General features: G+C 43.2%; 1 protein-coding gene and 1 pseudogene across 2 annotated transcripts; both read left to right on the plus strand.

Moving 5' to 3' along the window:
* Window positions 1–19,252, plus strand: part of LOC123450679 — an 86,535-nt pseudogene extending 67,283 nt beyond the window's left edge.
* Window positions 19,253–23,582: 4,330 nt separating this feature from the next.
* Window positions 23,583–27,719, plus strand: LOC123449212 (protein NRT1/ PTR FAMILY 8.3-like). 2 transcript variants are annotated; one of them, XM_045126349.1, is made up of 5 exons: window positions 23,583–23,894; window positions 24,391–24,493; window positions 25,037–25,254; window positions 25,522–26,078; window positions 26,628–27,719. In XM_045126349.1, the coding sequence occupies exons 1-5, from the start codon at window positions 23,844–23,846 to the stop codon at window positions 27,445–27,447; spliced, it is 1,749 nt and encodes a 582-aa protein (XP_044982284.1). In that variant the 5' UTR covers window positions 23,583–23,843; the 3' UTR covers window positions 27,448–27,719. The 2 variants fall into 2 exon arrangements, with proteins under 2 accessions (XP_044982284.1, XP_044982285.1); XM_045126350.1 differs by having other exon boundaries at window positions 23,589–23,894; window positions 24,394–24,493.
* Window positions 27,720–27,755: the final 36 nt, after the last annotated feature.

Genomic DNA, 27,755 nt, shown 5'->3' on the forward strand with positions numbered 1-27,755 from the left:
CCTCTTCATGTAAACCTTGCAAAATAAGAGAGAAAAGGCATAAGAATTATACCGTGAAGTGAAATAACAGCCGAAGAAGCGATAAATATCAACATGAAAACATGATGCAAAATGGACGTATCAGGGACCCGAGGAAAAAGTTTCAAATTATGTGGTTAAGCATCATAAAAGTATTGGACAAGGGTTATTTTCCCAATCATTGAAAATTGGTCATCGTTATCACACCTTATCCATTGATCCAAAGAAGTATGAATTATTGGCCTTACCAACAAGTCAACTTCGTGGAAGTTCTGTTTTGATGTTTGCTTCTAATGATTCCCTAAAGGGTGAGGATATAAGAAGGTGGATGAGCCACTTCAAAGAAATTTGTTCAATATCTACGTGTGCGGCTAGAATGGGCTGGTTGTTCAGCTCTTCCATATAAAGAGATGAATCCTACATTCCATATATTGAAGTCACTATTGATGGCACTAAATATATATTTTTTGAGGGTTTCACAAAGATGTGTGAAATATTTGCCAAATATATTGCTTACCAAATTGGATTAGACCATAATAACCCTCCTTGAGCTTTTCAAATAAGGTATGGTGGCTATAAAGGAGTTGTTGTTGTTGACCATAATTCCTTTCATCGTCTTTCTCTCCGACCTAGTATGAAGAAATGTGAATCGAAGAGCATAATGTTTAAAATTACAAGTTGGAGCAAATCCAACCATGGTTTACGAATAGTGAAGTTATCTATCTCCTTTCTACTTTGGGGGGATAAGACATGGATATTTGAGTTGATCCAAAAGGATGATATGCGTGAATTATATGAAATGATCACAAAGAGAGAAGCTACTCTCCCTATTATAGAGAATTTTTGTAGCACTAAAATGAAGACAACATCAAAAAAATTACTACAAGATTGAACCAAGTTTAGAGCATTACATGCTGATGATTCTTAAGGCCCATCAGGATAATAGGGTGACTAGCATAAGACCTAGATGTAAGATTCATGTTCAGGAAGGCCGTGTTTTTATTGGTTGTTCAGATGAAACATGATATTTAAAATATGGTCAATTGCACATCAGAATTGGAAAGAATAGTAAAATCTTAAAATTGTTGAAGGATAATGGTCAGTTGTATTTTCCTAAATAAAATGGGGAAAATAAAACAGTTGTTTTTGTTGGAAAAGTTGCAATATTGAAAAAATCCTTGTCTCCATCCCACTGACATCATAGTACTTAAAGATGTCTATGACTATGGATTTCTAAGAACCTAGTTGATTATGTTGTCTTCCCTCAAAGAGGAGAAAAGTAATGATGTACTGTGACAGCCCGAGACCGACGCCCCAGAAGATTTTCCCCTTTATTCCGTTTTCGTCGTGTGTCAATTTTTATTTGTCGCATCATCTTCGCATCATGCGCATCATCAGCATTGCATCGGCATCCCGTTGCCGCCAGTTTTCAAACTTACATCCGTTAGTAGTTGCCGGTTCTCGTCGTTGTCCGTTCTGAGCCCGACCACACACGCACGCGCCAACAGCATCGTCAAAACCTCTTTTTAAAAGTGTGCGTAAAATATTCTCTGATTGAGTTGAAACTTGGTGTGCGGTCTTCATTAGTTATAGGTAGACCGCCTGTCAAATTTCGTCGCAATCGGAGTCAGTCTGGTACCTGAACGGTCGACCGTAGCGGCACCATATCCGGTCAATCGTCGGACGTTTTTCATCTTTATTCAGTCTTGTTATCTTTTCCAGTGAATTCAGTTCAAGCTATCCGTGTCATCATATCCTATTCATCTTTCAATTCTTTCATGTGTTCGAAATTATTATCAATCTTCTTGTTATTCATTCCTCTCTTTTCTATCCGGAGCGTTGAAGTTATCTCAGTAGTTTCTTGTTTTCAATTCTTTCAATTATTTCGAGGTGCTAACCTCATCTAGTTTTCTTTTTACGGTGTAATATCTCTCCTTCTAATCAGTTGTTTCAATGGTGGTTTCTTTTGAGTGGGCCCATAACCCACAGGTTTTTTCCCAGGATTTTATCTGGCTCTTGTAATCTTCCGGTGCTCTCTAATTCTTTTTCAATGTGACATAAGAATGATTTCCATCAGTCATATTACTTCTTCAAGATCTATTCGAATTAATTCTCATATTTGGCTCAACCTTTCATTCTTCATTATTCCAGAGTGTCTCAGTTATTCTTGGTGGTGTTCTCCTCATCATTTCAGCTTTGAAGACAGAAGGAGTGTTTCTCTCAAATCTTGGTCTACTCTCTAGAAGATTCATCATTTCAACTTGGTGCCATCATCTTAATTGTTCCAATCATGAGTAATCCCTTTCTTGCTATCCGGTACTTTTCTGAGTTGTTTTCATTCTCGAGCCTCCGAAGGCCATCATCCAGAAGATTTTGTTCGTTCTCAGCTTGCAGCTTTCATTCTCAAATTCTTCTCCATCGTTGCCTCTTCGTTCGTCTCTCGTTTATCCGGTGCCTTGTTCTAGTTTTCTCTAAGGTGGCTCATGATCTCTTCATTCTCATGTATCTCCATTCATTCATGGTTGCCTCATTCATTTCAATTCTCACCGGTGTTTCATTCAAGATTTCTTCTAGTTTGTGCTCATATATCTCTCCTCAATCATATTTTCAAGAAGAATAAGTGGTACCCTAAATCCGTTGCTTGTCATCAATTAAACTTGATGAAGGATAAGCATAACATAATTCTTATTCTTGTTCATAGTGATTTCAATTCTTCCTCAGGAGGGATCATGATATCAATTCTTTGTCTCAAGTGTTCTTCAAGATTCTTGTGTTAGTAGTTGTCATTCTCTTGTTCATTCTTTGATCCCAATGATCTAGTTTTAGTCTCTTGTTCCGGAGGCATTGTGATGTCACTCTTTTGGGTCAATCATGTTGTTCTATCAAGATTGTGGTGTTCCCGTGTTCTATTTAGTTGTTTGTTAGGAATCTTGTCTAATTATTCCATCTTATCGAATTTTTGTTCCCCTTTTCCTACCGAAGTGCTGCCGAAATTTTCCGTAAATTCTTTCTTGTTTCTCATGTCATTCCTCGGCTCTTTGCAACCTTCAAGGATCGTTGGTTTCACTCGTTTGTCAAAGAAGCGACTAAGTTTTACCTCTTCTTTCTCATCCTCTTCCTCATTCATTCTTGGATCTCGGGTCGAGATCCTCTTCTAGTGTAGGAGAGTTGTGACAGCCCGAGACCGACGCCCCAGAAGATTCCCCCCTTTATTCCGTTTTTGTCGTGTGTCTATTTTTATTTGTCGCATCATCAGCATTGCATCGGCATCCCGTTGCCGCCAGTTTTCAAACTTGCATCCGTTAGTAGTTGTCGGTTCTCGTCGTTGTCCGTTCTGAGCCCGACCACACATGCACACGCCCGCGGCATCGTCAAAACCTGTTTTTAAAAGTGTGCGTAAAATATTCTCTGATTGAGTTGAAACTTGGCGTGCGGTCTTTGTTAGTTATAGGTAGACCGCCTGTCAAATTTCGTCGCAATCGGAGTCCGTCTCGTACCCGAACGGTCGACCGTAGTGGCACCGTATCCGGTCAATCGTCGGACGTTTTTCAGTATTTTAAATTGCATTGTCGCGCCGCACCGTTTTTCCTCTCATCTCCAGCTAACCTACTCTACACGGCCACTTAGCCCGTCCCGCTTTCGGAATTGTTCGATTCCGACCGCGCGGTTGAAACCGGGGCGGAATTCTGCTAAACCTAGCCCCCCCCCCATTGTCTATAAATAGACCTCCGAGGCATTTTAGACAGCAAACCCTAGTCTGACTCGGGGTCCGCGCAACCCTAGCCGCTCTCTCTGCTCCCGCAGCCTCTCTCTCTCCCCAGCCGCCGCGGGCCCGCCGAGCCCATCTGAGGCCCGCCCAGGCCCGAAGCTCCCTCGCGCCGCCACCTGCTCGCCCCTGCCCCGAGCCGCGCACCTCCCGCGCCTCGCATGGCAGCCAAGACCTTCGGTCGCCGCCGGCCTAACCTGCGCTTGCCTCGCCGCCTCGCCATCCCCTTGTTCCCGCCGCGCCGGCCGAAGCCGCGTCCAACAGCTGCCCATGCCCGCCGCCAGGAGCTGCCGCCAGCCGATCTGTCGTCCCGGCTCCATCTCGAGCTGCCATCGCCGGGAATGGGGCCGTGGCGGCCGGATCCGTCCACCCCCATCACTTCTGCATGGCGTTGCCGCCCCTTTGCCTCGCTCGGCCGGAGTCCCATGTGCCGCCGCCATGGCTTCTGCTCGGTTCTGCACGAGGAGGTCTCGCCGCCAGTTCCGCCCGCGTTGGCCGCTCCGCCAGAGCTGGGCCGCTTTGCCTCGCCTGGCCCAACGAGATCCTGAGCCGGCCCAGGTCCCCTCCGCCCCCCCCCCCCCCCCCCCCCCCGCTGGCTCCCTGGCCCAGGAGCGCGCCGACCAGGCCTCGGGCTCCTCCCTCCAGGTCGGCCCAAGGTGAGGCCCCCGTAGCCCAATCTCCTGCCCTGGGTGGCGTTTACTATCCTGTGGCCCCTTGTGTAGCCTAATAGTGATTAGATTTGGCCCAGTTAGATTAATTAGGATTTTCGGAATTATTTTAATTCCAAAAAACTGCTAGATATTAAAACGCGTGTAGTTTTTAAACCCTATGTCGGATCGAAGCGAATTGTATATGGATCTCGTGTAGAATTTCGCGTAGATTACGAATTTGCAACTTGCATAAATGTTTGAAGTAGTTTGAACCGCCAAATGCCTAGTTTTGCATGCTGTCCCAATAGGAATTGTTCCGTATTTATTTTCCGTGCGAGTCCGGATTGCCCGAACTTCGTAGATAAAATGTTCATGTTTTAGGAACCCTTTTGCCATGTATTTTAGAGTAGCCGTTGGTATTTTTGCATGTAGGATTCCGTAGCTAGTTTGCTATACCGTGTTTAGGACATATGCCCGCATATACGTGTGGCGTTGTTTTTATTTTGCAACCCACATGTTATATAAGTTTTCGGGGTAGAAAAGTCCATAGGATTTAACTGCGCATTTAGTTTTAACTTTTGAGCAAGTTAGTTCACGTGATATTTTGCATGTTGCCCTTTTGTTTATTTTGTGGGATTTAATCCGTGCGTGATATGAAGGAGTTGTCAACTAGAGATTTGCCCTTGGATGTGTAGACTAGCCCCTGGTAATTTTGGTTGCAATAGAAATCCATGTTTATGTATGGTTTATTTGTTCTTTACTTGCTAGGAAATAGTGTTGTTTTAGAGATGTTGAAATATTTCTAAGTCTGGAATCTGTTACATTTTGTTGTTGTCTTGTCTTGAGTTTATGTGGCGATCTATAGCTCTTTTGAGGTTGATGCAATGGAGTTAGTTGTAGACTTTAGGATTCTCTAGCAGGCTATCAATTTTCATGCCATTTTTGAGTTCTGTAGCTTATGGTTTTGCTGCTATCAATATGCCTTCAGATCAAAAACTGCAGTTTCGTAAACTGTTATTTTCTCTAAGTCTGAAACTGTGTGTGAGATGCTATTTTGTGTCTTCTTTTTGTAGTGATCCATGCTTCCATGCTAGGTGTTATTAGTTGTATGATGTAGTGCTTCTTTCCCTTTATCGTCTGATGCCTTGGTTGAGCATATTGGATTTGTGTAGCTCGTAGTTGTGGGGTGTAGAAAATGCTATGTGGCTGTTTTGGACACATTGTAGTGATTTCTTGTTTAGCTCGTAGTTGTTGAGCCGTTGCTCCGTTTTGATCGTCTCCTATATGAAACTTGCTTAGAATCTCGTGTAGTTTCATATTATCTTGCTGGTTGTGTGTTTTGAAATGTTGTGGATGCCATTTGCACACATATTGCATTCATGCCATCATATCTTGCAGTGTTCGTATCTTTTGAACCGTAGCTCCGTTGGAGATGTTCTTTACGTATAAATTGCTTGTAACGACGCGTAGAATAACGTGAACCTATTTATTTTTTCTATTTAACAAACATTTAAACGTGTTAGCTCTGATCTGGACATAATTGTAAATTAACATGTGAGGTCGTTTCGGAGGTGCTATATGTCATTTCCTGTTGGAATTATGCCCTAGAGGCAATAATAAATATAGTTATTATTATAATTCCTGTATCAAGATAATAGTTTATTATCCATGCTATAATTGTACTGAATGAAGACTCATTTACATGTGTGGATACATAGACAAAACACCGTCCCTAGCATGCCTCTAATTGGCTAGCCAGTTGATCGATGATAGTCAGTGTCTTCTGATTATGAACAAGGTGTTGTTGCTTGATAACTGGATCACGTCATTGGGAGAATCACGTGATGGACTAGACCCAAACTAATAGACGTAGCATGTTGATCGTGTCATTTTGTTGCTACTGTTTTCTGCGTGTCAAGTATTTATTCCTATGACCATAAGATCATATAACTCACTGACACCGGAGGAATGCTTTGTGTGTATCAAACGTCGCAACGTAACTGGGTGACTATAAAGATGCTCTACAGGTATCTCCGAAGGTGTTAGTTGAGTTAGTATGGATCAAGACTGGGATTTGTCACTCCGTGTGACGGAGAGGTATCTCGGGGCCCACTCGGTAATACAACATCACACACAAGCCTTGCAAGCAATGTAACTTAGTGTAAGTTGCGGGATCTTGTATTACGGAACGAGTAAAGAGACTTGCCGGTAAACGAGATTGAAATAGGTATGCGGATACTGACGATCGAATCTCGGGCAAGTAACATACCGAAGGACAAAGGGAATGACATACGGGATTATACGAATCCTTGGCACTGAGGTTCAAACGATAAGATCTTCGTAGAATATGTAGGATCCAATATGGGCATCCAGGTCCCGCTATTGGATATTGACCGAGGAGTCTCTCGGGTCATGTCTACATAGTTCTCGAACCCGCAGGGTCTGCACACTTAAGGTTCGACGTTATTTCATGCGTATTTGAGTTATATGGTTGGTTACCGAATGTTGTTCGGAGTCCCGTATGAGACCACGGACGTCACGAGGGTTTCCGGAATGGTCCGGAAACGAAGATTGATATATAGGATGACCTCATTTGATTACCGGAAGGTTTTCGAAGTTACCGGGAATGTACCGGGAATGACGAATGGGTTCCGGGAGTTCACCGGGGGGGCAACCCACCCCGGGGAAGCCCATAGGCCTTTGGGGAGACACACCAGCCCTTAGTGGGCTGGTGGGACAGCCCACAAGTGCCCTATGCGCCAAGGAGAAGAAAATCAAGAGAGAAAGAAAAAAAAAGGAGGAGGTGGGAAGGAAGGGGGACTCCCTCCCACCAAACCTAGTCCAACTCGGTTTGGGGGGGAGAGTCCTCCCCCTTGGACTCGGCCGACCCCCTTGGGGCTCCTTGAGCCCCAAGGCAAGGCCCCCTCCCTCGCACCTATATATACGGAGGTTTTAGGGCTGATTTGAGACGATTTTTCCACGGCAGCCCGACCACATACCTCCACGGTTTTTCCTCTAGATCGCGTTTCTGCGCAGCTCGGGCGGAGCCCTGCTGAGACAAGGTCATCACCAACCTCCGGAGCGCCGTCACGCTGCCGGAGAACTCTTCTACCTCTCCGTCTCTCTTGCTGGATCAAGAAGGCCGAGATCATCGTCGAGCTGTACGTGTGCTGAACGCGGAGGTGCCGTCCGTTCGGTACTAGATCGCGGGATTGTTCGCGGGGCGGATCGAGGGACGTGAGGACGTTCCACTACATCAACCGCGTTCTCTAACGCTTCTGCTGTACGATCTACAAGGGTACGTAGATCACTCATCCCCTCTCGTAGATGGACATCACCATGATAGGTCTTCGTGCGCGTAGGAAAATTTTTGTTTCCCATGCGACGTTTCCCAACAGTGGCATCATGAGCTAGGTTCATGCGTAGATGTCTTCTCGAGTAGAACACAAAAGTTTTTGTGGGCGGTGATGTGCGTTTTGCTGCCCTCCTTAGTCTTTTCTTGATTCCGCGGTATTGTTGGATTGAAGCGGCTTGGACCGACATTACTCGTACGCTTACGAGAGACTGGTTTCATCGTTACGAGTAACCCCCTTTGCTCAAAGATGACTCGCAAGTGACGGTTTCTCCAACTTAAGTTGAATCGGATTTGACCGAGGAGGTCCTTGGATGAGGTTAAATAGCAACTCATATATCTCCGTTGTGGTGTTTGCGTAAGTAAGATGCGATCCTACTAGATGCCCTTGGTCACCACGTAAAACATGCAACAACAAAATTAGAGGACGTCTAACTTGTTTTTGCAGGGTATGCTTGTGATGTGATATGGCCAACGATGTGATGTGATATATTGGATGTATGAGATGATCATGTTTTAATAGAAATATCGACTTGCACGTCGATGGTACGGCAACCGGCAGGAGCCATAGGGTTGTCTTTATACTAACGTTTGTGCTTGCAGATGCGTTTACTATTTTGCTAGGATGTAGCTTTGGTAGTAATAGCATGAGTAGCACGACAACCCCGATGGCAACACGTTCATGGATGATCATGGTGTGGCGCCGGTGACAAGAAGATCGTGTCGGTGCTTTGGTGATGGAGATCAAGAAGCACGTGATGATGGCCATATCATGTCACTTATGAATTGCATGTGATGTTAATCCTTTTATGCACCTTATTTTGCTTAAACGACGGTAGCATTATGAGGTGATCTCTCACTAAAATTTCAAGACGAAATTGTGTTCTCCCCGACTGTGCACCGTTGCTACAGTTCGTAGTTTCGAGACACCACATGATGATCGGGTGTGATAGACTCAACGTTCACATACAACGGGTGCAAAACAGTTGCGCACGCGGAACACTCGGGTTAAGCTTGACGAGCCTAGCATGTGCAGACATGGCCTTGGAACACATGAGACCGAAAGGTCGATCATGAATCATATAGTTGATATGATTAGCATAGGGATGCTTACCACTGAAACTATACTCAACTCACGTGATGATCGGACTTGGGATAGTGTAAGTGGATCATGAACCACTCAAATGACTAGAGAGATGTACTTTTTGAGTGGGAGTTTAGCATATAATTTGATTAAGTTGAACTCTAATTATCTTGAACATAGTCTAAGTCCACTTTGAATATATTTGTGTTGTAGATCATGGCTCACGCAACAGTCATCCTGAATTTTAATACGTTCCTAGAGAAAGCTAGGTTGAAAGATGATGGAAGCAACTTTGTAGACTGGGCTCGTAATCTTAAGCTAATCTTACAAGCTGGGAAGAAGGATTATGTCCTTAATGCTGCGCTAGGAGATGAACCACCCGCTACGGCTGATCAGGATGTTAAGAACGCTTGGTTAGCACGTAAGGAGGACTACTCAATAGTTCAATGTGCAGTCTTGTATGGCTTAGAACCAGGACTTCAACGTCGCTTTGAGCGTCATGGAGCATTTGAGATGTTCCAGGAGTTGGAGTTTATCTTTCAGAAGAACGCCCGGATCGAGAGGTATGAGACCTCCGATAAATTCTATGCTTGCAAGATGGAGGAAAACTCATGTGTGAGTGAACATGTGCTCAAAATGTCTGGGTACTCAAACCGTCTAGCTGAGCTGGGGATTGAACTCCCGCAAGAAGCTATCACTGACAGAATCCTCCAATCACTGCCGCCAAGCTATAAAGGCTTTGTGTTGAACTACAACATGCAAGGGATGAACAAGTCTCCCAGCGAGTTGTTTGCGATGCTGAAAGTCGCAGAGTCTGAACTCCGTAAAGAGCATCAAGTGTTGAAGGTGAATAAGACCACTAGTTTCAAGAGAAACGGCAAAGGCAAGAAGGGCAATTCGAAGAAGAGCGGCAAGCCTGTTGCCAATCCGCCGAAGAAACCCAAGGCTGGACCTAAGCCTGAAACGGAGTGCTACTATTGCAAGGGTATGGGTCACTGGAAGCGCAATTGCCCCAAGTATCTGGCAGATAAGAAGGCGGGCAAAGAAAAATCAGGTATATTTGATATACATGTTATTGATGTGTACTTAACCGGCTCTCGTTGTAGTGCCTGGGTATTCGATACCGGTTCTGTTGCTCATATTTGCAACTCGAAATAGGAACTGCGAAATAGACGAAGGCTGGCGAAAGATGAAGTGACGATGCGCGTAGGACATGGTTCCAAGGTTGATGCAATCGCCGTCGGCACAGTGTCACTTCAGCTACCGTCGGGATTAGTGATGAACTTAAATCATTGTTATTTAGTGCCTGCGTTGAGCATGAACATTATATCTGGATCTTGTTTATTGCGAGACGGTTACTCTTTTAAGTCAGAGAATAATGGTTGTTCTATTTCTGTGAGTAACATCTTTTATGGTCATGCACCGAATGTGAGAGGATTGTTTATATTGAATCTTGATAGCGATACGCATATACATAACATTGGGACCAAAAGAGTTAGAGTAAACAATGATAGCGCCATATTTTTGTGGCACTGCCGCTTGGGTCATATTGGTGTAAAACGCATGAAGAAACTCCATGCTGATGGACTTTTGGAGTCACTTGACTTTGATTCACTTGACACGTGCGAACCATGCCTCATGGGCAAGATGACTAAGACTCCGTTCTCCGGAACAATGGAGCGTGCAAGTGACTTATTGGAAATCATACATACCGATGTGTGTGGTCCAATGAGCGTGGAGGCACGCGGTGGATATCGTTATTTTCTCACCTTCACTGACGATTTGAGTAGGTATGGTTATGTCTACTTGATGAAGCACAAGTCTGAAACATTTGAAAAGTTCAAGCAATTTCAGAGTGAAGTGGAAAATCATCGTAACAAGAAGATCAAGTTCCTACGGTCTGATCGTGGGGTTGAATATCTGAGTTTCGAGTTTGGTGATCACTTAAGAAAATGTGGAATTGTTTCACAGTTAACCCCGCCTGGAAAACCACAGCGTAATGGTGTGTCCGAACGTCGTAATCGTACTTTGTTAGAGATGGTGCGATCTATGATGTCTCTTACTGATTTGCCATTATCATTTTGGGGTTATGCATTAGAAACAGCTCCATTCACTTTAAATAGGGCACCATCAAAATCCGTTGAGACGACACCATACGAACTGTGGTATGGCAAAAGGCCAAAGTTGTCGTTTCTTAAAGTTTGGGGATGTGATGCTTATGTCAAAAAGCTTCAGCCTGAAAAGCTGGAACCCAAAGCGGAAAAGTGCGTCTTCATAGGTTACCCAAAAGAAACAGTTGGGTACACCTTCTATCTCAAATCCGAGGGCAAAGTGTTTGTTGCTAAAAACGGAGCTTTTCTCGAGAAGGAGTTTCTCTCGAGAGAATTGAGTGGGAGGAAGATAGAACTTGATGACGTTGTCGAACCTCTAATCCCTCTGGATGGTGGCGCAGGGCAAGGGGAAACCTCTGTCGTTGCGACGCCGGTTGAGGAGGAAGTTAACGATGATGATCATGAAACTCCAGTTCAAGTTTCTGTTGAACCACGCAGGTCGACGAGATCACGCACTGCTCCAGAGTGGCACGGTAATCCCGTCTTATCAATCATGTTGTTAGACAACAATGAACCTGCAAATTATGAAGAAGCAATGGTGGGCCCAGATTCCAACAAATGGCTAGAAGCCATGAAGTCCGAGATAGGATCCATGTATGAGAACAAAGTGTGGACTTTGGAGATACTACCTGAGGGCCGCAAGGCTATTCAGAACAAATGGATCTTTAAGAAGAAGACGGACGCTGACGGCAATGTGACCGTCTATAAAGCTCGACTTGTGGCAAAGGGTTTTTCACAAGTTCCAGGAGTTGACTACGATGAGACTTTCTCACCCGTAGCGATGCTTAAGTCCGTCAGAATCATGTTAGCAATAGCTGCATTTTTCGATTATGAGATCTGGCAGATGGATGTCAAAACGGCGTTCCTTAACGGTTTCCTTAAGGAAGAGTTGTATATGATGCAACCCGAAGGTTTTGTCGATCCTAAGAATGCTAACAAGGTGTGCAAGCTCCAGCGATCCATTTATGGACTGGTGCAAGCATCTCGGAGTTGGAACAAACGCTTTGATGAGGTGATCAAAGCATTTGGGTTTATACAAGTGGTTGGAGAATCTTGTATTTACAAGAAAGTGAGTGGGAGCTCTATGGCGTTTCTAATATTATATGTGGATGACATATTACTGATTGGAAACAACGTAGAGCTTTTGGAGAGCATAAAAGGTTACTTGAATAAAAGTTTCTCTATGAAGGACCTAGGAGAAGCTGCTTACATTCTAGGCATTAAGATCTATAGGGATAGATCAAAACGCGTGATAGGACTTTCACAAAGCACATACCTTGATAAAGTTTTGAAAAGGTTCAAAATGGAACAGTCCAAGAAAGGGTTCTTGCCAGTTTTACAAGGTACAAGATTGAGTAAGACTCAGTGCCCAGCAACTGATGAAGATAGAGAGCATATGCGCTCCGTCCCCTATGCTTCAGCCATAGGTTCTATCATGTATGCGATGTTGTGCACTAGACCGGATGTTAGCCTGGCCATAAGTATGGCAGGCAGGTTCCAGAGTAATCCAGGAGTGGATCACTGGACAGCGGTCAAGAATATCCTGAAGTACCTGAAAAGGACTAAGGAGATGTTTCTCGTGTATGGAGGTGACGAAGAGCTCGCCGTAAAAGGTTACGTCGATGCAAGCTTTGACACAGATCCGGACGACTCTAAGTCGCAAACCGGATACGTATTTATTCTTAATGGGGGTGCAGTAAGCTGGTGCAGTTCCAAGCAAAGCGTCATAGCAGATTCTACATGTGAAGCGGAGTACATGGCTGCCTCGGAGGCGGCCAAGGAGGGTGTCTGGATGAAGCAGTTCATGACGGATCTTGGAGTGGTGCCAAGCGCACTGAATCCAATAACCTTGTTCTGTGACAACACTGGTGCCATTGCCTTAGCAAAGGAACCACGGTTTCACAAGAAGACCAGACACATCAAACGACGCTTCAACCTCATCCGCGACTACGTCGAGGAAGAGGACGTAAATATATGCAAAGTGCACATGGATCTGAATGTAGCAGACCCGCTGACTAAACCTCTTCCACGGCCAAAACATGATCGACACAAGAACTGTATGGGTGTTAGATTTATTACAATGTAATTCACATGGTGATGTGAGGGCTAGATTATTGACTCTAGTGCAAGTGGGAGACTGTTGGAATTATGCCCTAGAGGCAATAATAAATATAGTTATTATTATAATTCCTGTATCAAGATAATAGTTTATTATCCATGATATAATTGTATTGAATGAAGACTCATTTACATGTGTGGATACATAGACAAAACACCGTCCCTAGCATGCCTCTAGTTGGCTAGCCAGTTGATCGATGATAGTCAGTGTCTTCTGATTATGAACAAGGTGTTGTTGCTTGATAACTGGATCACGTCATTGGGAGAATCACGTGATGGACTAGACCCAAACTAATAGACGTAGCATGTTGATCGTGTCATTTTGTTGCTACTGTTTTCTGCGTGTCAAGTATTTATTCCTATGACCATAAGATCATATAACTCACTGACACCGGAGGAATGCTTTGTGTGTATCAAACGTCGCAACATAACTGGGTGACTATAAAGATGCTCTACAGGTATCTCCGAAGGTGTTAGTTGAGTTAGTATGGATCAAGACTGGGATTTGTCACTCCGTGTGACGGAGAGGTATCTCGGGGCCCACTCGGTAATACAACATCACACACAAGCCTTGCAAGCAATGTAACTTAGTGTAAGTTGTGGGATCTTGTATTACGGAACGAGTAAAGAGACTTGCCCGTAAACGAGATTGAAATAGGTATGCGGATACTGACGATCGAATCTCGGGCAAGTAACATACCGAAGGACAAAGGGAATGACATACGGGATTATACGAATTCTTGGCACTGAGGTTCAAACGATAAGATCTTCGTAGAATATGTAGGATCCAATATGGGCATCCAGGTCCCGCTATTGGATATTGACCGAGGAGTCTCTCGGGTCATGTCTACATAGTTCTCGAACCCGCAGGGTCTGCACACTTAAGGTTCGACGTTGTTTTATGCGTATTTGAGTTATATGGTTGGTTACCGAACGTTGTTCGGAGTCCCGGATGAGATCACGGACGTCACGAGGGTTTCCGGAATGGTCCGGAAACGAAGATTGATATATAGGATGACCTCATTTGATTACCGGAAGGTTTTCGAAGTTATCGGGAATGTACCGGGAATGACGAATGGGTTCCGGGAGTTCACCGGGGGGGGCAACCCACCCCGGGGAAGCCCATAGGCCTTTGGGGAGACACACCAGCCCTTAGTGGGCTGGTGGGACAGCCCACAAGTGCCCTATGCGCCAAGGAGAAGAAAATCAAGAGAGAAAGAAAAAAAAAGGAGGAGGTGGGAAGGAAGGGGGACTCCCTCCCACCAAACCTAGTCCTACTCGGTTTGGGGGGGAGAGTCCTCCCCCTTGGACTCGGTCGACCCCCTTGGGGCTCCTTGAGCCCCAAGGCAGGGCCCCCTCCCTCCCACCTATATATATGGAGGTTTTAGGGCTGATTTGAGACGATTTTTCCACGGCAGCCCGACCACATACCTCCACGGTTTTTCCTCTAGATCGCGTTTCTGCGGAGCTCGGGCGGAGCCCTGCTGAGACAATGTCATCACCAACCTCCGGAGCGCCGTCACGCTGCCGGAGAACTCTTCTACCTCTCCGTCTCTCTTGCTGGATCAAGAAGGCCGAGATCATCGTCGAGTTGTACGTGTGCTGAACGCGGAGGTGCCGTCCGTTCGGTACTAGATCGTGGGACTGATCGCGGGATTGTTCGCGGGGCGTATCGAGGGACGTGAGGACGTTCCACTACATCAACCGCGTTCTCTAACGCTTCTGCTGTACGATCTACAAGGGTACGTAGATCACTCATCCCCTCTCGTAGATGGACATCACCATGATAGGTCTTCGTGCGCGTAGGAAAATTTTTGTTTCCCATGCGATGTTCCCCAACATTTCCGACCTCATTTAAAAGGCCTAGATAGGTAGATTAATTATGCTTCACCTCTTGCCATGTTTAACCACATTTAATATTGTCGTGTACCTAATCGAGATAGAACTAAATAACCCGTATGTTGAGTTTCATCGATATGCAACTCGTTGCATATCGAACTTCACTTAATGTGTAGTGTTTGATTGTTGTGAATTGACATGCCATGTCTTGCATATATTCAGTTGTTCATGCATCATATGTGTTGTTCATCGTTTGGTGAATATCGTGTATTGATTCTTGTTTCCGGTTTGCTTCGTCTCGATAGAGTTCCGCAAGCGTGTCGGAAAGTGAGGCCCCGTTCGACTACGTCGGTTCGTCAGCTTCACGGAGTCATTCTTCTTCCAAGTGGGAACTCAGGCAAGATGACCATTTCCCCAGATACCATTATGTTGGGGAACGTCGCATGGGAAACAAATATTTTCCTACGCGCACGAAGACCTATCATGGTGATGTCCATCTACGAGAGGGGATGAGTGATCTACGTACCCTTGTAGATCGTACAGCAGAAGCGTTAGTGAACGCGGTTGATGTAGTGGAACGTCCTCACGTCCCTCGATCCGCCCCGCGAACAATCCCGCGATCAGTCCCACGATCTAGTACCGAACGGATGGCACCTCCGCGTTCAGCACACGTACAGCTCGACGATGATCTCGGCCTTCTTGATCCAGCAAGAGAGACGGAGAGGTAGAAGAGTTCTCCGGCAGCGTGACGGCGCTCCGGAGGTTGGTGATGACCTTGTCTCAGCAGGGCTCCGCCCGAGCTCCGCAGAAACGCGATCTAGAGGAAAAACCGTGGAGGTATGTGGTCGGGCTGCCGTGGGAAAGTCGTCTCAAATCAGCCCTGAAACCTCCGTATATATAGGTGGGAGGGAGGGGACCTTGCCTTGGGGCTCAAGGAGCCCCAAGGGGGTCGGCCGAGTCCAAGGGGGGAGGACTCCCCCCCCCCAAACCGAGTTGGACTTGGTTTGGTGGGAGGGAGTCCCCCTTCCTTCCCACCTCCTCCTTTTTTTACTTTTCTCTTGATTTTTTCTTCTTGGCGCATAGAGCCCTTTTGGGCTGTCCCACCAGCCCACTAAGGGCTGGTGTGCCACCCTCAAGGCCTATGGGCTTCCCCGGGGTGGGTTGCCCCCCCCCCCCCCCCGGTGAACTCCCGGAACCCATTCGTCATTCCCGGTACATTCCCGGTAACTCCGAAAACCTTCCGGTAATCAAATGAGGTCATCCTATATATCAATCTTCGTTTCCGGACTATTCCGGAAACCCTCGTGACGTCCGTGATCTCATCCGGGACTCCGAACAACATTCGGTAACCAACCATATAACTCAAATACGCATAAAACAACGTCGAACCTTAAGTGTGCAGACCCTGCGGGTTCGAGAACTATGTAGACATGACCCGAGAGACTCCTCGGTCAATATCCAATAGCGGGACCTGGATGCACATATTGGATCCTACATATTCTACGAAGATCTTATCGTTTGAACCTCAGTGCCAAGGATTCATATAATCCCGTATGTCATTCCCTTTGTCCTTCGGTATGTTACTTGCCCGAGATTCGATCGTCAGTATCCGTATACCTATTTCAATCTTGTTTACCGGCAAGTCTCTTTACTCGTTCCGTAATACAAGATCCCGCAACTTACACTAAGTTACATTGCTTGCAAGGCTTGTGTGTGATGTTGTATTACTGAGTGGGCCCCGAGATACCTCTCCATTCACACGGAGTGACAAATCCCAGTCTTGATCCATACTAACTCAACTAACACCTTCGGAGATACCTGTAGAGCATCTTTATAGTCACCCAGTTACGTTGCGACGTTTGATACACACAAAGCATTCCTCCGGTGTCAGTGAGTTATATGATCTCATGGTCATAGGAATAAATACTTGACACGCAGAAAACAGTAGCAACAAAATGACACGATCAACATGCTACGTCTATTAGTTTGGGTCTAGTCCATCACGTGATTCTCCTAATGACGTGATCCAGTTATCAAGCAACAACACCTTGTTCATAATCAGAAGACACTGACTATCTTTGATCAACTGGCTAGCCAACTAGAGGCTTGCTAGGGACGGTGTTTTGTCTATGTATCCACAAATGTAAATGAGTCTTCATTCAATACAATTATAGAATGGATAATAAACGATTATCTTGATACAGGAATTATAATAATAACTATATTTATTATTGCCTCTAGGGCATAATTCCAACACATTACTATCATTGCCATGCTAGTATTATCATTTATGTCGCTATGCCTCGTTGCCTACCACCTGTTAAATATCAGCCTCTCAACATTACCATGAAAACCTTCAACCTATTCACAACCTAGCAAACCACTGATTGGCTATGTTACTGCTTGTTTAACCATGTGTTAGCGTTGCTAGTTGCAGGTGCAGTTGCTTCCATGTGATAACATGGGTTCCTTGTTATATCACCCTATTTAATGCTATTTAATTTAATGCACCTATATACTTGGTAAAAGGTGGAAGGCTTGGTCTTTCTAGTCTGGTGTTTTGTTCCACCTTTGCCCCCTTAGTTTCGGCTACCGGTGTTATGTTCCATAATTGAGTGCTCCTAACACGATCGGGGTTGTTATGGGGACCCCCTTGATAATTCGTTTTAGATTAAAGCTGGTCTGGCAAAGCCCAACTTTGGTACTACATTTGCCTAATAACCTAATAATGATGCATAGGGACCCGCCGGCACCCGCGGAGTAATTTAATCAACCCCCGGGCCAGTGCTCTTCATGAGTGTTGGTCCCACCTGAGCGATGTCCGGCGCGCCCCTGGTCACCCAGGGTTTAGCGATCCCGACGTCTAGCTCATCTGTCGTGTCCTGAGAACGAGATACGCTGCTCCTATCGGGATCGTCGACACGTCGGGCGGCCTAGCTGGATTAGTTTTACCTTTGACGAGATATCTTGTGCATCGGGATTCCGGTGATACTTTGGGTAATCTCAGAGTTGAGGTTTTCCACTAAGGAGTCCAACGAGATCGCGAGCTTCGTGATCGAGGATTTCTATGTGGCTTGTGGTAATTTGTGATGGACTAGTTGGAGCACCCCCGCAGGGTTAAATCTTTTCGGAAAGCCGTGCCCGCGGTTATGTGGCAACGTGGAGACTTTGTTTAACACTGGTTCTAGATAACTTGAAGTTAATTTAGTTAAAACTTGCCAACTGAGTGCGTAACCGTGACTGTCTCGTTCGTGAGTTCCTTCTCCGATCGAGGACACGGTGGGGTTATGTTTGACGTAAGTAGGTGTTCAGGATCATTCATTTGATCATTAGTAGTTTACGTCCGTTATGCGTAGATCATCCCCTTCTTTATTCTTGTACTCGTAAGTTAGCCACCTCATATAATGCTTAGTCGCTTGTTGCATCCCCACCACTTAACCATACCTCACCTATTAAGCTTTGCTAGTCTTGATACCTGTGGAAACGAGATTGTTGAGTCCGCGTGGCTCACAGATTACTACAACACCAGTTGCAGGTACAGGTAAAGGTTACTTGACGCGAGCGCGTTGATTGTTCATTTCGAGTTGCTTCTTCTTCTTCATCATCGATCTAAGATGTGTTCCAGGCCGGCAGCCTGGGATAGCAAGGATGGACGTCGTTCTTCTTTTCTCGTTTGTTTTTGCCCGTAGTCGGACCCTGCTCTTCTTCATGATGATTATGTATTGTACTGATGTGACTCTGATGTAGCTTGTGGCGAGTGTAAGCCAATTCCATATATCTCATCCTTTCAGTACATGTACTTGTAACGATATCCATTCTTGTGAAACGACGAGATGCGCTTCTATCCCTGACGAAGCCCTCGTGCCAAATCAAGGATAAGGTCGCATCTTGGGCGTTACATGTACGTTATACTAGGACTCAAAGACAACTATTTATAGTTCATATTTCTATGTCAATAACTTGAGAGGAGTTAAAATCTCTATTGAAGCATTTGTCAATGTCATTTTCCATGTTAGATTGATATCCAGTTATGTTGCATACTTACATCTCTACCTATTGATGGATGTTGCCAATGTTTGCTTTCTCCTTAAATTTATCTTTGAAGTTTAATAGGCTCCGTCCATATAGACTTTAACCTTTGATGTTAATTAGGCCTCATCCAAATGAATGCTCTCAGGTAATTTGAATGATGGCCTCTATTTTATCACTTGGGATTAACAACTGATTCTAGAGAAGGTTGATTCACCTATGGACTGCAGTGCATGAAGGCCATGCATACTAGATCATGTTGTTATAATTGAGGTATATTCCTGACTGTTTATTCATTTTAGTTTCTCTTCCTAGAGTGTTGGTGCTATTTTTTATCGAAGATTGTTTTATTGGACTAATATCAATTTTATACATGCAAATATAATCAAAATATGAGTTTTTTATGAGATGTAGTATTTCAATAAAAACTTGAAGGTCCTCAGATATTTCTAAAACATTTGTTTGCATAGCAAATATAACATGTGATAGAGCAACATGACCAAAGAGAATTGGCAACCAATTGAACTCAGCCAGGTTGAGATAATACCCAACGCAATTTTTTGACTGAATGTTGTTCACGAATGTGGGTACTTATTTTAGAAAAATACATGTTTACCATACTTTAATGAAAACAGTTGTGCATGATTTGAGTTTTAAAGTGGTCTCGGCTTTAAAATGGTCTTGAATGAATATCTCTAACCTTGGTAGGTTCACAACTATTTACCAGTTAGCTCCAGTAAGTTTTAGAATAAGCGAAACACGAGAGACACAGATTTAACCCCTATGAGGAAAAACCATGGACGCATGAATGCGCAATTCACTATGATGGAATAGTATTACAAGCACAAGACTACATGGGGTGTATATGAGCGGGTAACAAATAAGAGCCCTTGTAGGGCAAGTAAACGAGTTTTACTCATGCATGTTAGTACCAACACAAAGCCCCACATAGTTTGTACCATCTCTAGTCCAACAAGATAGAATTTGTATCACAATTTAACAATCTCCGCCTTGAGCCAAATTCCCTCTAGTAGTCGAAGAAAGTAAATAACTCCATCCAAATCAACATAAACACCTTGTGCGTCGAAGTCTATAGGACCAGTGAGAAATACCAACTACGTCTAAGCAAAACTCAAACTTATTGGTAGGAACTGGCTTTGTCATCATATTAGCGGGATTATTATGCATACTTATCTTTCATACCTTCAAATCACCTTCAGCAATAACATCTCGAATATAGTGAAATCTCACATCAATGTGCTTGGTTCTCTCATGATACATTAGATTCTTTGAAAGACATATAGCACTTTGGTTGTCACAAAATACAGTAGGGCAAGATGAATCTCCAAAAATCTCAGTGTATAAACCTCTCAATCAGATAGCTTATTTGCATGCCTTGGAAATATCCACATATTCGGCATCACTAGTGGAACAAGCCATAATAGATTGTAAAGTTTCTCTCCAACTCACAGCACAACCACCAATGGTGAAAACATAACCTCTGAGTGATCTTCACTTATCCAAATCACCAGCAAAGTCAAAATTAACAAAACCAACAAGTCCATCTTTAGATTTCCCGAACTGTAAATAAGCATTAGAAGTACCTCATACGTATCTGAAAATCCACTAAACTGCTCTCCAATGCTCTTTTCCAGGATTAGCCATGTATCTACTATCAACACTCAATACATATGATAAATTAGGATGGGAACAAACCATGGCATACATGAGTGAACTAACTGCACTCGAATAGGAAGCTCTTGACATGTACTCAATATCGACATCTCACTTAGAACATAGTGGAGATGAGAATTTGAATTGTGTGGCTAATGGAGAACTCGTCGGCTTGGCATTATGCATATTAAAACGATAAATAACTTTATCAACATATCTCTTCTCACTTACATATACTTTCCCAAGTGGTCTATCTTTTGATATTTCCATGCCAAGTATTTTATTTGTTGCACCCAAATCCCTCATCTCAAATTCATTACTCAATTGCTTCTTTAGTTCATAAGTCTCGGTCATACTCTTTGCAGCAATTAACATATCGTCAACATAAAGGAGCAAATAAATAGCTGAACCATTGACAATTTTAAAATAAACACAACTATCATAATTAGACATTCTGAAACCTTGAGGTAGCATAAAGGTATCAAATATATGGTACCATTGTTTAGGAGATTTCTTTAATCCATAAAGTGATTTATTTAACTTACATACAAGTTTTTATTTTCCGGGAATAACAAAACCTTGAGGTTGTTCCATATAAATATCCTCTTCCACTTCTCCATGTAAGAATGTAGTTTAACATCTAATTATTCTAGCCCAAAATCATTCATGGCAACAAAATACCGAGTAAAGTGCGAATAGAGTTGTGCTTCACAATAGGAGAAAAGATTTCATTATAGTCAATACATGGAATTTTGTAATAACCTTTACAGCTAACCTTGCTTTATATCTTGCCTCGTCATTAGAAGAACCACAATGAATATGTTTCTTCTCTCTATGTAATTTTATGAAATACCAAGTGCCTTTCTTTTCAAGTGATTCCATCTCATCATGCATAGTGGTCGTCCACTTATTACTATCATCAGAAATAATAGCCTCGGAATATGAAGAAGGCTCAGCATTACCATCATTTTCTTCTTCAACACATACAACAAAAGATAAAATATTGCACTCTTCAATTAACCTTTGAGGTGCATTAGTACCCCGCCTAACTCCGTCACATGCGAGATTCCAACTGGTTGAACAATAGGATGATTTGAGTGTCATGTTCATCATCAACAATATGTTGATCGTGTGCATCAACATTTTCCTTATCGGATGTATCACCTGAATCAATAACATGGTCCACCCGAACAGTAGGTTGTTGCTCACTCTCAACAGGAAATTAGTAGACGGAACATCATGAAACACAGCAGATTCATTACTAATAACATTTCTGCTAAAATAACCTTTCATGTTTCATTCCATAATTTAAAACCTTTCACACTAGCTTTGTAACCAAGACATATGCACTTGATGGCCCTAGGCTCCAACTTTCCATTATCAACATGAACATATGCAGTGCAACTAACAATATCACGTGTGAATAATCAACAAGAGAACTAGACATGACCTCAGTTCTAGTTTTCTTATTGAGAGCAAAAGATGGTGACCCATTAATGAGATAACAATCAATGGAAGTGGCCTCAGCCAAAAAACGCATGTGCAATTCACATTCGATAACATGCAATGGGCTTTGGAAATAATGGTCTTATTCACGCTCAGCAACACCGTTTTGTTGAGGGGTATAAGGAATGGTGTGATGTATGACAATGCCTTCAGACTTGCAATAGTTCTCAAATAACTTAGAATCAAATTTCATATTATTATCAGTGTTAAGTATTTTAACCTTATTTTCAGTTTGTCTTTCGATCATAATATTTCACTCCTTCAATGCTAAGCATGCTTGATATTTAATGTTTAAGAAATAAGGTCGTACAATTCTCGAGCAATCATTAATAATAGTCAACATGTACTAGCACCACCTTGTGACTTTCTGTGAGACGGTCCCCATAAATCAGAATGCACATAATCAACAATACCTTCAGTTGTGTGAACCAAAATGTTAAACTTCACCTTCTTATGCTTGCCTAAAATACAATGCTCACAAAATTCTAGTTTTCCAGTTTCATATTCATCCAGGAGACTTCTCTTATTTAACTCTTCCAAACCAAGTTCACTAATGTGTCCAAGACGCACATGCCAAAGGTTAGCAGCACCACAATTGTAATTCTTTGAAATGGCTGGAGTACCATTACCCGAAATGGAAGAACCTCGTAGGTAATAAGAACCATTGGTCGAACTTCAATCACCTTTCATCACAATAAGAGAACATTTTCTTTGCATTAAGGGCACTCACAAAAATATATTTCTCTTCATCTTTAGAATATATCGAACATATGCCAAATTTCTGATTGTACCATCAAACAACTTGATTCAAATGGAACCTATGCCTTCAATCTTGCATGATGAGTTATCAAAACCCAAAACGAAACCACCATCAGTAGTTGAACCAAAAGTAGTAAAACCAATCTCTATGCGGGTACATATAAAAATTACATGTAGTGTCAAGTACTCGCTCGTCATTGGTCTCAGCACATCCAACAATAACAATAATAGCATCATCGAAACTATCATCACGAACAACATTAACAAAATTTTAACCTTCTTTGTTACCTTTTAATTTGTATGTGTCGTTACTCTTTTCTTTGTTATCCAACTTGAAACATTCAGAGATTTCATGCCCGTCTCTCTTACAATACGTGCAAGAGTGTTTTTTGCATCTGGATTGCGATCATCCCTTGTATATGTTTTTAATTTTGCCTCGGTTTTAATTATGTGAGTTATTCTTCTTTATCCTACAGATAATCATCGGCTTGAGATGAACTTGAACCATCACCAGGCACCATTAGTTTTACCTTCTCCTTAGACTAGTAACATATGTTACTCTTCATTGTGAGTCTGATGGAAAGGGGCTCCGGGTTAAAAAAAAAACTTGGACCACACTGCTCCGGCTCCCTACGGGGCGGGCGCACGTTTGGGGCTCTGCGGCGGCGGCCGATGGCGGTGTGGCTGAGCTAGGCGGTCTGGGGCGACGCAGCCATGGCTCGGAGAGAGATGGAGCAGCGGAAGGGGATGGCGTGCTGTAGCTGTACTTGCTGACAGTGACAGAGATATTCTCGACTTCTACGCCCATTACGGTGATAAATAAACACAAGGATCTGACAGCGAAAGACCACATTAAGCACTCACTTCCTCCAGTCAACCCAGCTTAACACCTCTTCATTAGCTGATTCGGTCTCCGCGACGGACCCCCTCCATCTCCATGGACGCAGCACAAGAGACGAGGTTACTGGTCCAAGAGGATGGGGATCAGGTAAATCTACTGGGTTTTTTCTTCTTCTTCTTTTCTGAAACTCCGTTGCACAGACTGTATACAGTTCATCCTAGGTAGTTGTAGGCTTGTAGCCTGTAGAATTTAACTTTTCTTCTATGTATGTATCTGCTCGTCCTCTTCTTTTTTTTCTTTCTTGAGAGACAAGAGTGAGCTGATAAATCCTTCCTTCTCTTGGGTGGGTCCAAACTGAAACTGGAGACAGCAAGACGGGGATTTAATGCTATCTTCTCAGCTCTGTTTCAGTGATGCTGAAATTTTTTACTGACGCACAACACTTTTTCGTATGCGTAGTAGTAATGTTTTACTCCTTAGTTGGAGTTCATGTTTCTCACAGGAATTCTGTAGTACGAAATTGCTATATGATCCCTTGTATTTGTCCATGTTAGGTAAATCAAGGGATGCAGCTTGGTACCCCTTTTTCAGTATGTCCTTGGGTGGTTAAGACTGAGCCTGAGTGCTGCTATTTCTTAATTAGCAGGATGCAAGTCTTTACACAGGTGATGGGTCCGTTGACATCAAAGGCCGTCCCGCAACAAGGCGCGACACAGGCAATTGGCGAGCATGCGTCTTCATCCTAGGTAATATATATATAGGGGTGTTCATACACGGTTTGGACAGTTTGGTCCAAACCGGTTAGCACTCACCATAGTCCATGCTTGCATTTTTACAAAGTTCTTTAAAAAAGTCCAATTGAGTGGAATTTCTTCATTATGTTGGCCTTTTACTTGGTTTGCAAAAATCCGTGTTGGATGGCGTCTCCCACAAAAATTTGGCTAAGTGTTCACTGAAAAAACTCCTTACTTTCTCGTAACAAATCATTATTGTACTAGTAGGCTATTTTCCTTAGTAAGCACATCCCTTATACATGTTTTTTATGGACGATTAAACATTTGAACTATCCGGTGCTGCCTGTAAGTTAGTATAATACTGTGCTGTTTTCTTGAAATTTGAATTATATAAATTATAAGATTCTTTATTTAGAGGTATATCGTACGAGGCAGATTTAGCTCGTCTGAAAGACTATTGGCCATATGGTACAAAGCATTTGGGGACCCTTGTGCATATTTTGTATATACAGCAATGAGGTTTGGCAAATTCCAATGATGCTAGTCTGGTGACAGGAAATGAGTGTTGTGAGCGTCTGGCCTACTATGGAATTGCAAAAAACCTAGTCACTTATCTGAAAATAAGGCTTCATCAAGGCAATCTTGAAGCTGCAAGAAATGTTACCACTTGGCAAGGGACATGCTATCTGTCTCCCCTCATTGGAGCCATCCTAGCAGATTCTTATTGGGGAAAGTACTGGACTATTGCTGTTTTCTCATCAATTTATTTCATCGTAAGTACAAGATGAAGTTAACCAAAATTTTGTCTACCTCCTTTGTTCCATAAGGCTCCATCCTGGCATAGAAAGCAATGTTGCACATTCAACTTGGTAATTTCTGAGCATTTTAACATTTGAAGCCAAAATAGTTTTACTTTTCAGTAAGTATAATGAACATGTCGGTCTTGTTATATACAGTTTCATTTTAGTGAACCGTCAATCCGTGTATCTCAATATCTTCAAATCACCCATATTAATCATGTGTTCCATTTTTCCCTGAAGGGCCTGTCTGTTTTAACTCTTTCAGCATCGCTTCCAGCACTTCAGCCACCTTCATGTTTAGGAACCGTTTGTCCAGAAGCAAGCTTACTTCAAAATGGCACATTTTTCCTAGGTCTCTATATGATTGCCCTAGGGACCGGAGGTATTAAACCATGTGTGTCATCCTTTGGGGCTGATCAATTTGATGACAGTGATCCGACAGAGAGAGTAAAGCAGGGTTCCTTCTTCAACTGGTTCTATTTCTGCATAAATATCGGTGCATTCATATCAGGCACTGTTATTGTTTGGATACAAGATAACTCGGGTTGGGGAATAGGATTTGCCATTCCTACTGTATTTATGGCATTGGCTATTGCAAGCTTCTTTTCAGCTTCAGATATGTATAGATTTCAGAAACCTGGTGGGAGTCCACTTACAAGAGTGTGCCAGGTCGTTGTCGCAGCGTTCCGTAAGTGGCATGTTGAACTGCCACATGACACTGCTCTTTTATATGAAGTTGATAATCAAAATTCAGCAATAGATGGAAGCAGAAAGCTAGAGCACACAAGTGAACTTGAGTAATTATCTTCCTTATACTGCATCATTCCCTTACTTTTATGTCAATGTATTAAATACAACAACAAAAGGTACTTGCGATGTTAATGAACACACTGAATTGTAGACAACCTTCAGTAAGGCTTATTTTTGGAAAGGTCCTTCAGTAAGGTTTCAACTTGATGTTTGTGGAAACGAAATATATGCAACAAAAGTAGTATGAGCAGAGCCAAGCAATCATGCTATAAGCATCACAGTAGTTCCGCGTGAGTACTGGGTACATAATATGATAGAAGCAAAATTATTACTACTGGTATCAATAATGATCGACCTGATGTGTGCAGATTTAATATATTGCAATACGTATTCATGAGCCATTCTGAAAATGTGCATATAGATTCCTTGACAAGGCTGCCATCATCCTTTGACTCACAAGTATAAAAATGTAAATGTAATATAACTATGATTTCAGGGTAGGGTTGGACTGTCACTTCTTTTTATCCACTGTATTGTAACTCTTATCTCTGCTGTATAATAACTGTTGCAACATTTCATCAACCTATCTTGTACAGATTCCTTGACAAGGCTGCCATCATCTCATCTACTGATGCCAAGAGTGACCTCCTTACAAACCCATGGAGGCTTTGCACGGTCACCCAGGTGGAAGAACTAAAGATCCTAGTAAGAATGTTCCCGGTCTGGGCTACTACTATCATATTCAATGCGGTGTACGCTCAGAACTCTTCCATGTTCTTAGAGCAGGGAATGGTTCTCGACAAGCGGGTTGGGTCTTTCAATGTTCCTCCTGCGTCCCTCTCGAGCTTTGACGTAATCAGTGTCATGATCTGGGTTCCACTTTATGACCGTGTTCTCATACCTATAGCTAGGAAGTTCACTGGAAGGGAAAAGGGTTTCTCAGAGCTACAACGGATTGGCATTGGACTAGTGCTTTCCATTTTTGCAATGGTGTCTGCAGCTTTTGTCGAGGTGAAGCGCTTGGAGATTGCCAGGTCCGAAGGTCTTATCCATGAGAAGGCTGCGGTTCCGATGAGCATTCTTTGGCAAATACCGCAGTATTTCTTTGTTGGCGCTGCCGAGGTTTTCACTAATATAGGTCAGCTTGAGTTCTTCTATGATCAGGCCCCAGATGCCATGAGAAGTTTATGTGCTGCATTTGCACTCGTCACGGTCTCAGCAGGGAGCTATTTAAGCTCATTCATATTGACCTTGGTGTCTTACGTTACAACTCGAGGTGGAGATCCTGGATGGATCCCGGATAACCTGAACGAAGGCCATCTTGACCGGTTCTTTTGGTTGATTGCAGGGGTCAGCTTTGTGAATTTGCTGGTTTACATCAGTTGTGCAATGAAATACAAATATAAGAATGTGTGATGGTTTATCTCCACAAAAATGTGTGATGGTCATACCTGCTGTGGAATCAGTCCTTGTAATCTCAGATTCCAATATCCATGAAAGCTGTGCATTTTATAGACTAAGACATCACATGAGCTGGCCCTCTCAACAGGTCCTCAAGAAAAAGACTTCTGGTGATGTATTTTAGACAAATTGCTTCGGTGATTGTGTTTTGTATGAAATTTGCAACACCAGAGTTGTACAAAGATAATTCTGTACATGCATATCCAATATTTTCCTGTTCAAAACCATCCTGTTATTCCTTAAAGCGGTCCGAAAATACATGT

Source organism: Hordeum vulgare, chromosome 4H (assembly GCF_904849725.1).
Source record: "Hordeum vulgare subsp. vulgare chromosome 4H, MorexV3_pseudomolecules_assembly, whole genome shotgun sequence".
In the NCBI taxonomy this organism is placed as follows: Eukaryota; Viridiplantae; Streptophyta; class Magnoliopsida; order Poales; family Poaceae; genus Hordeum; species Hordeum vulgare.

What these genes read in the sequence shown, in the direction of transcription:
- LOC123449212 (XM_045126349.1), top strand. Translation starts at nt 23,844, where the DNA reads ATGGACGCAGCACAAGAGACGAGGTTACTGGTCCAAGAGGATGGGGAT. An exon ending in TCCAAGAGGATGGGGATCAG is followed by an intron (nt 23,895 to 24,390) that starts GTAAATCTACTG and finishes TTTCTTAATTAG; the next exon opens with CAGGATGCAAGTCTTTACAC. An exon ending in TCTCATCAATTTATTTCATC is followed by an intron (nt 25,255 to 25,521) that starts GTAAGTACAAGA and finishes TTTTCCCTGAAG; the next exon opens with GGCCTGTCTGTTTTAACTCT.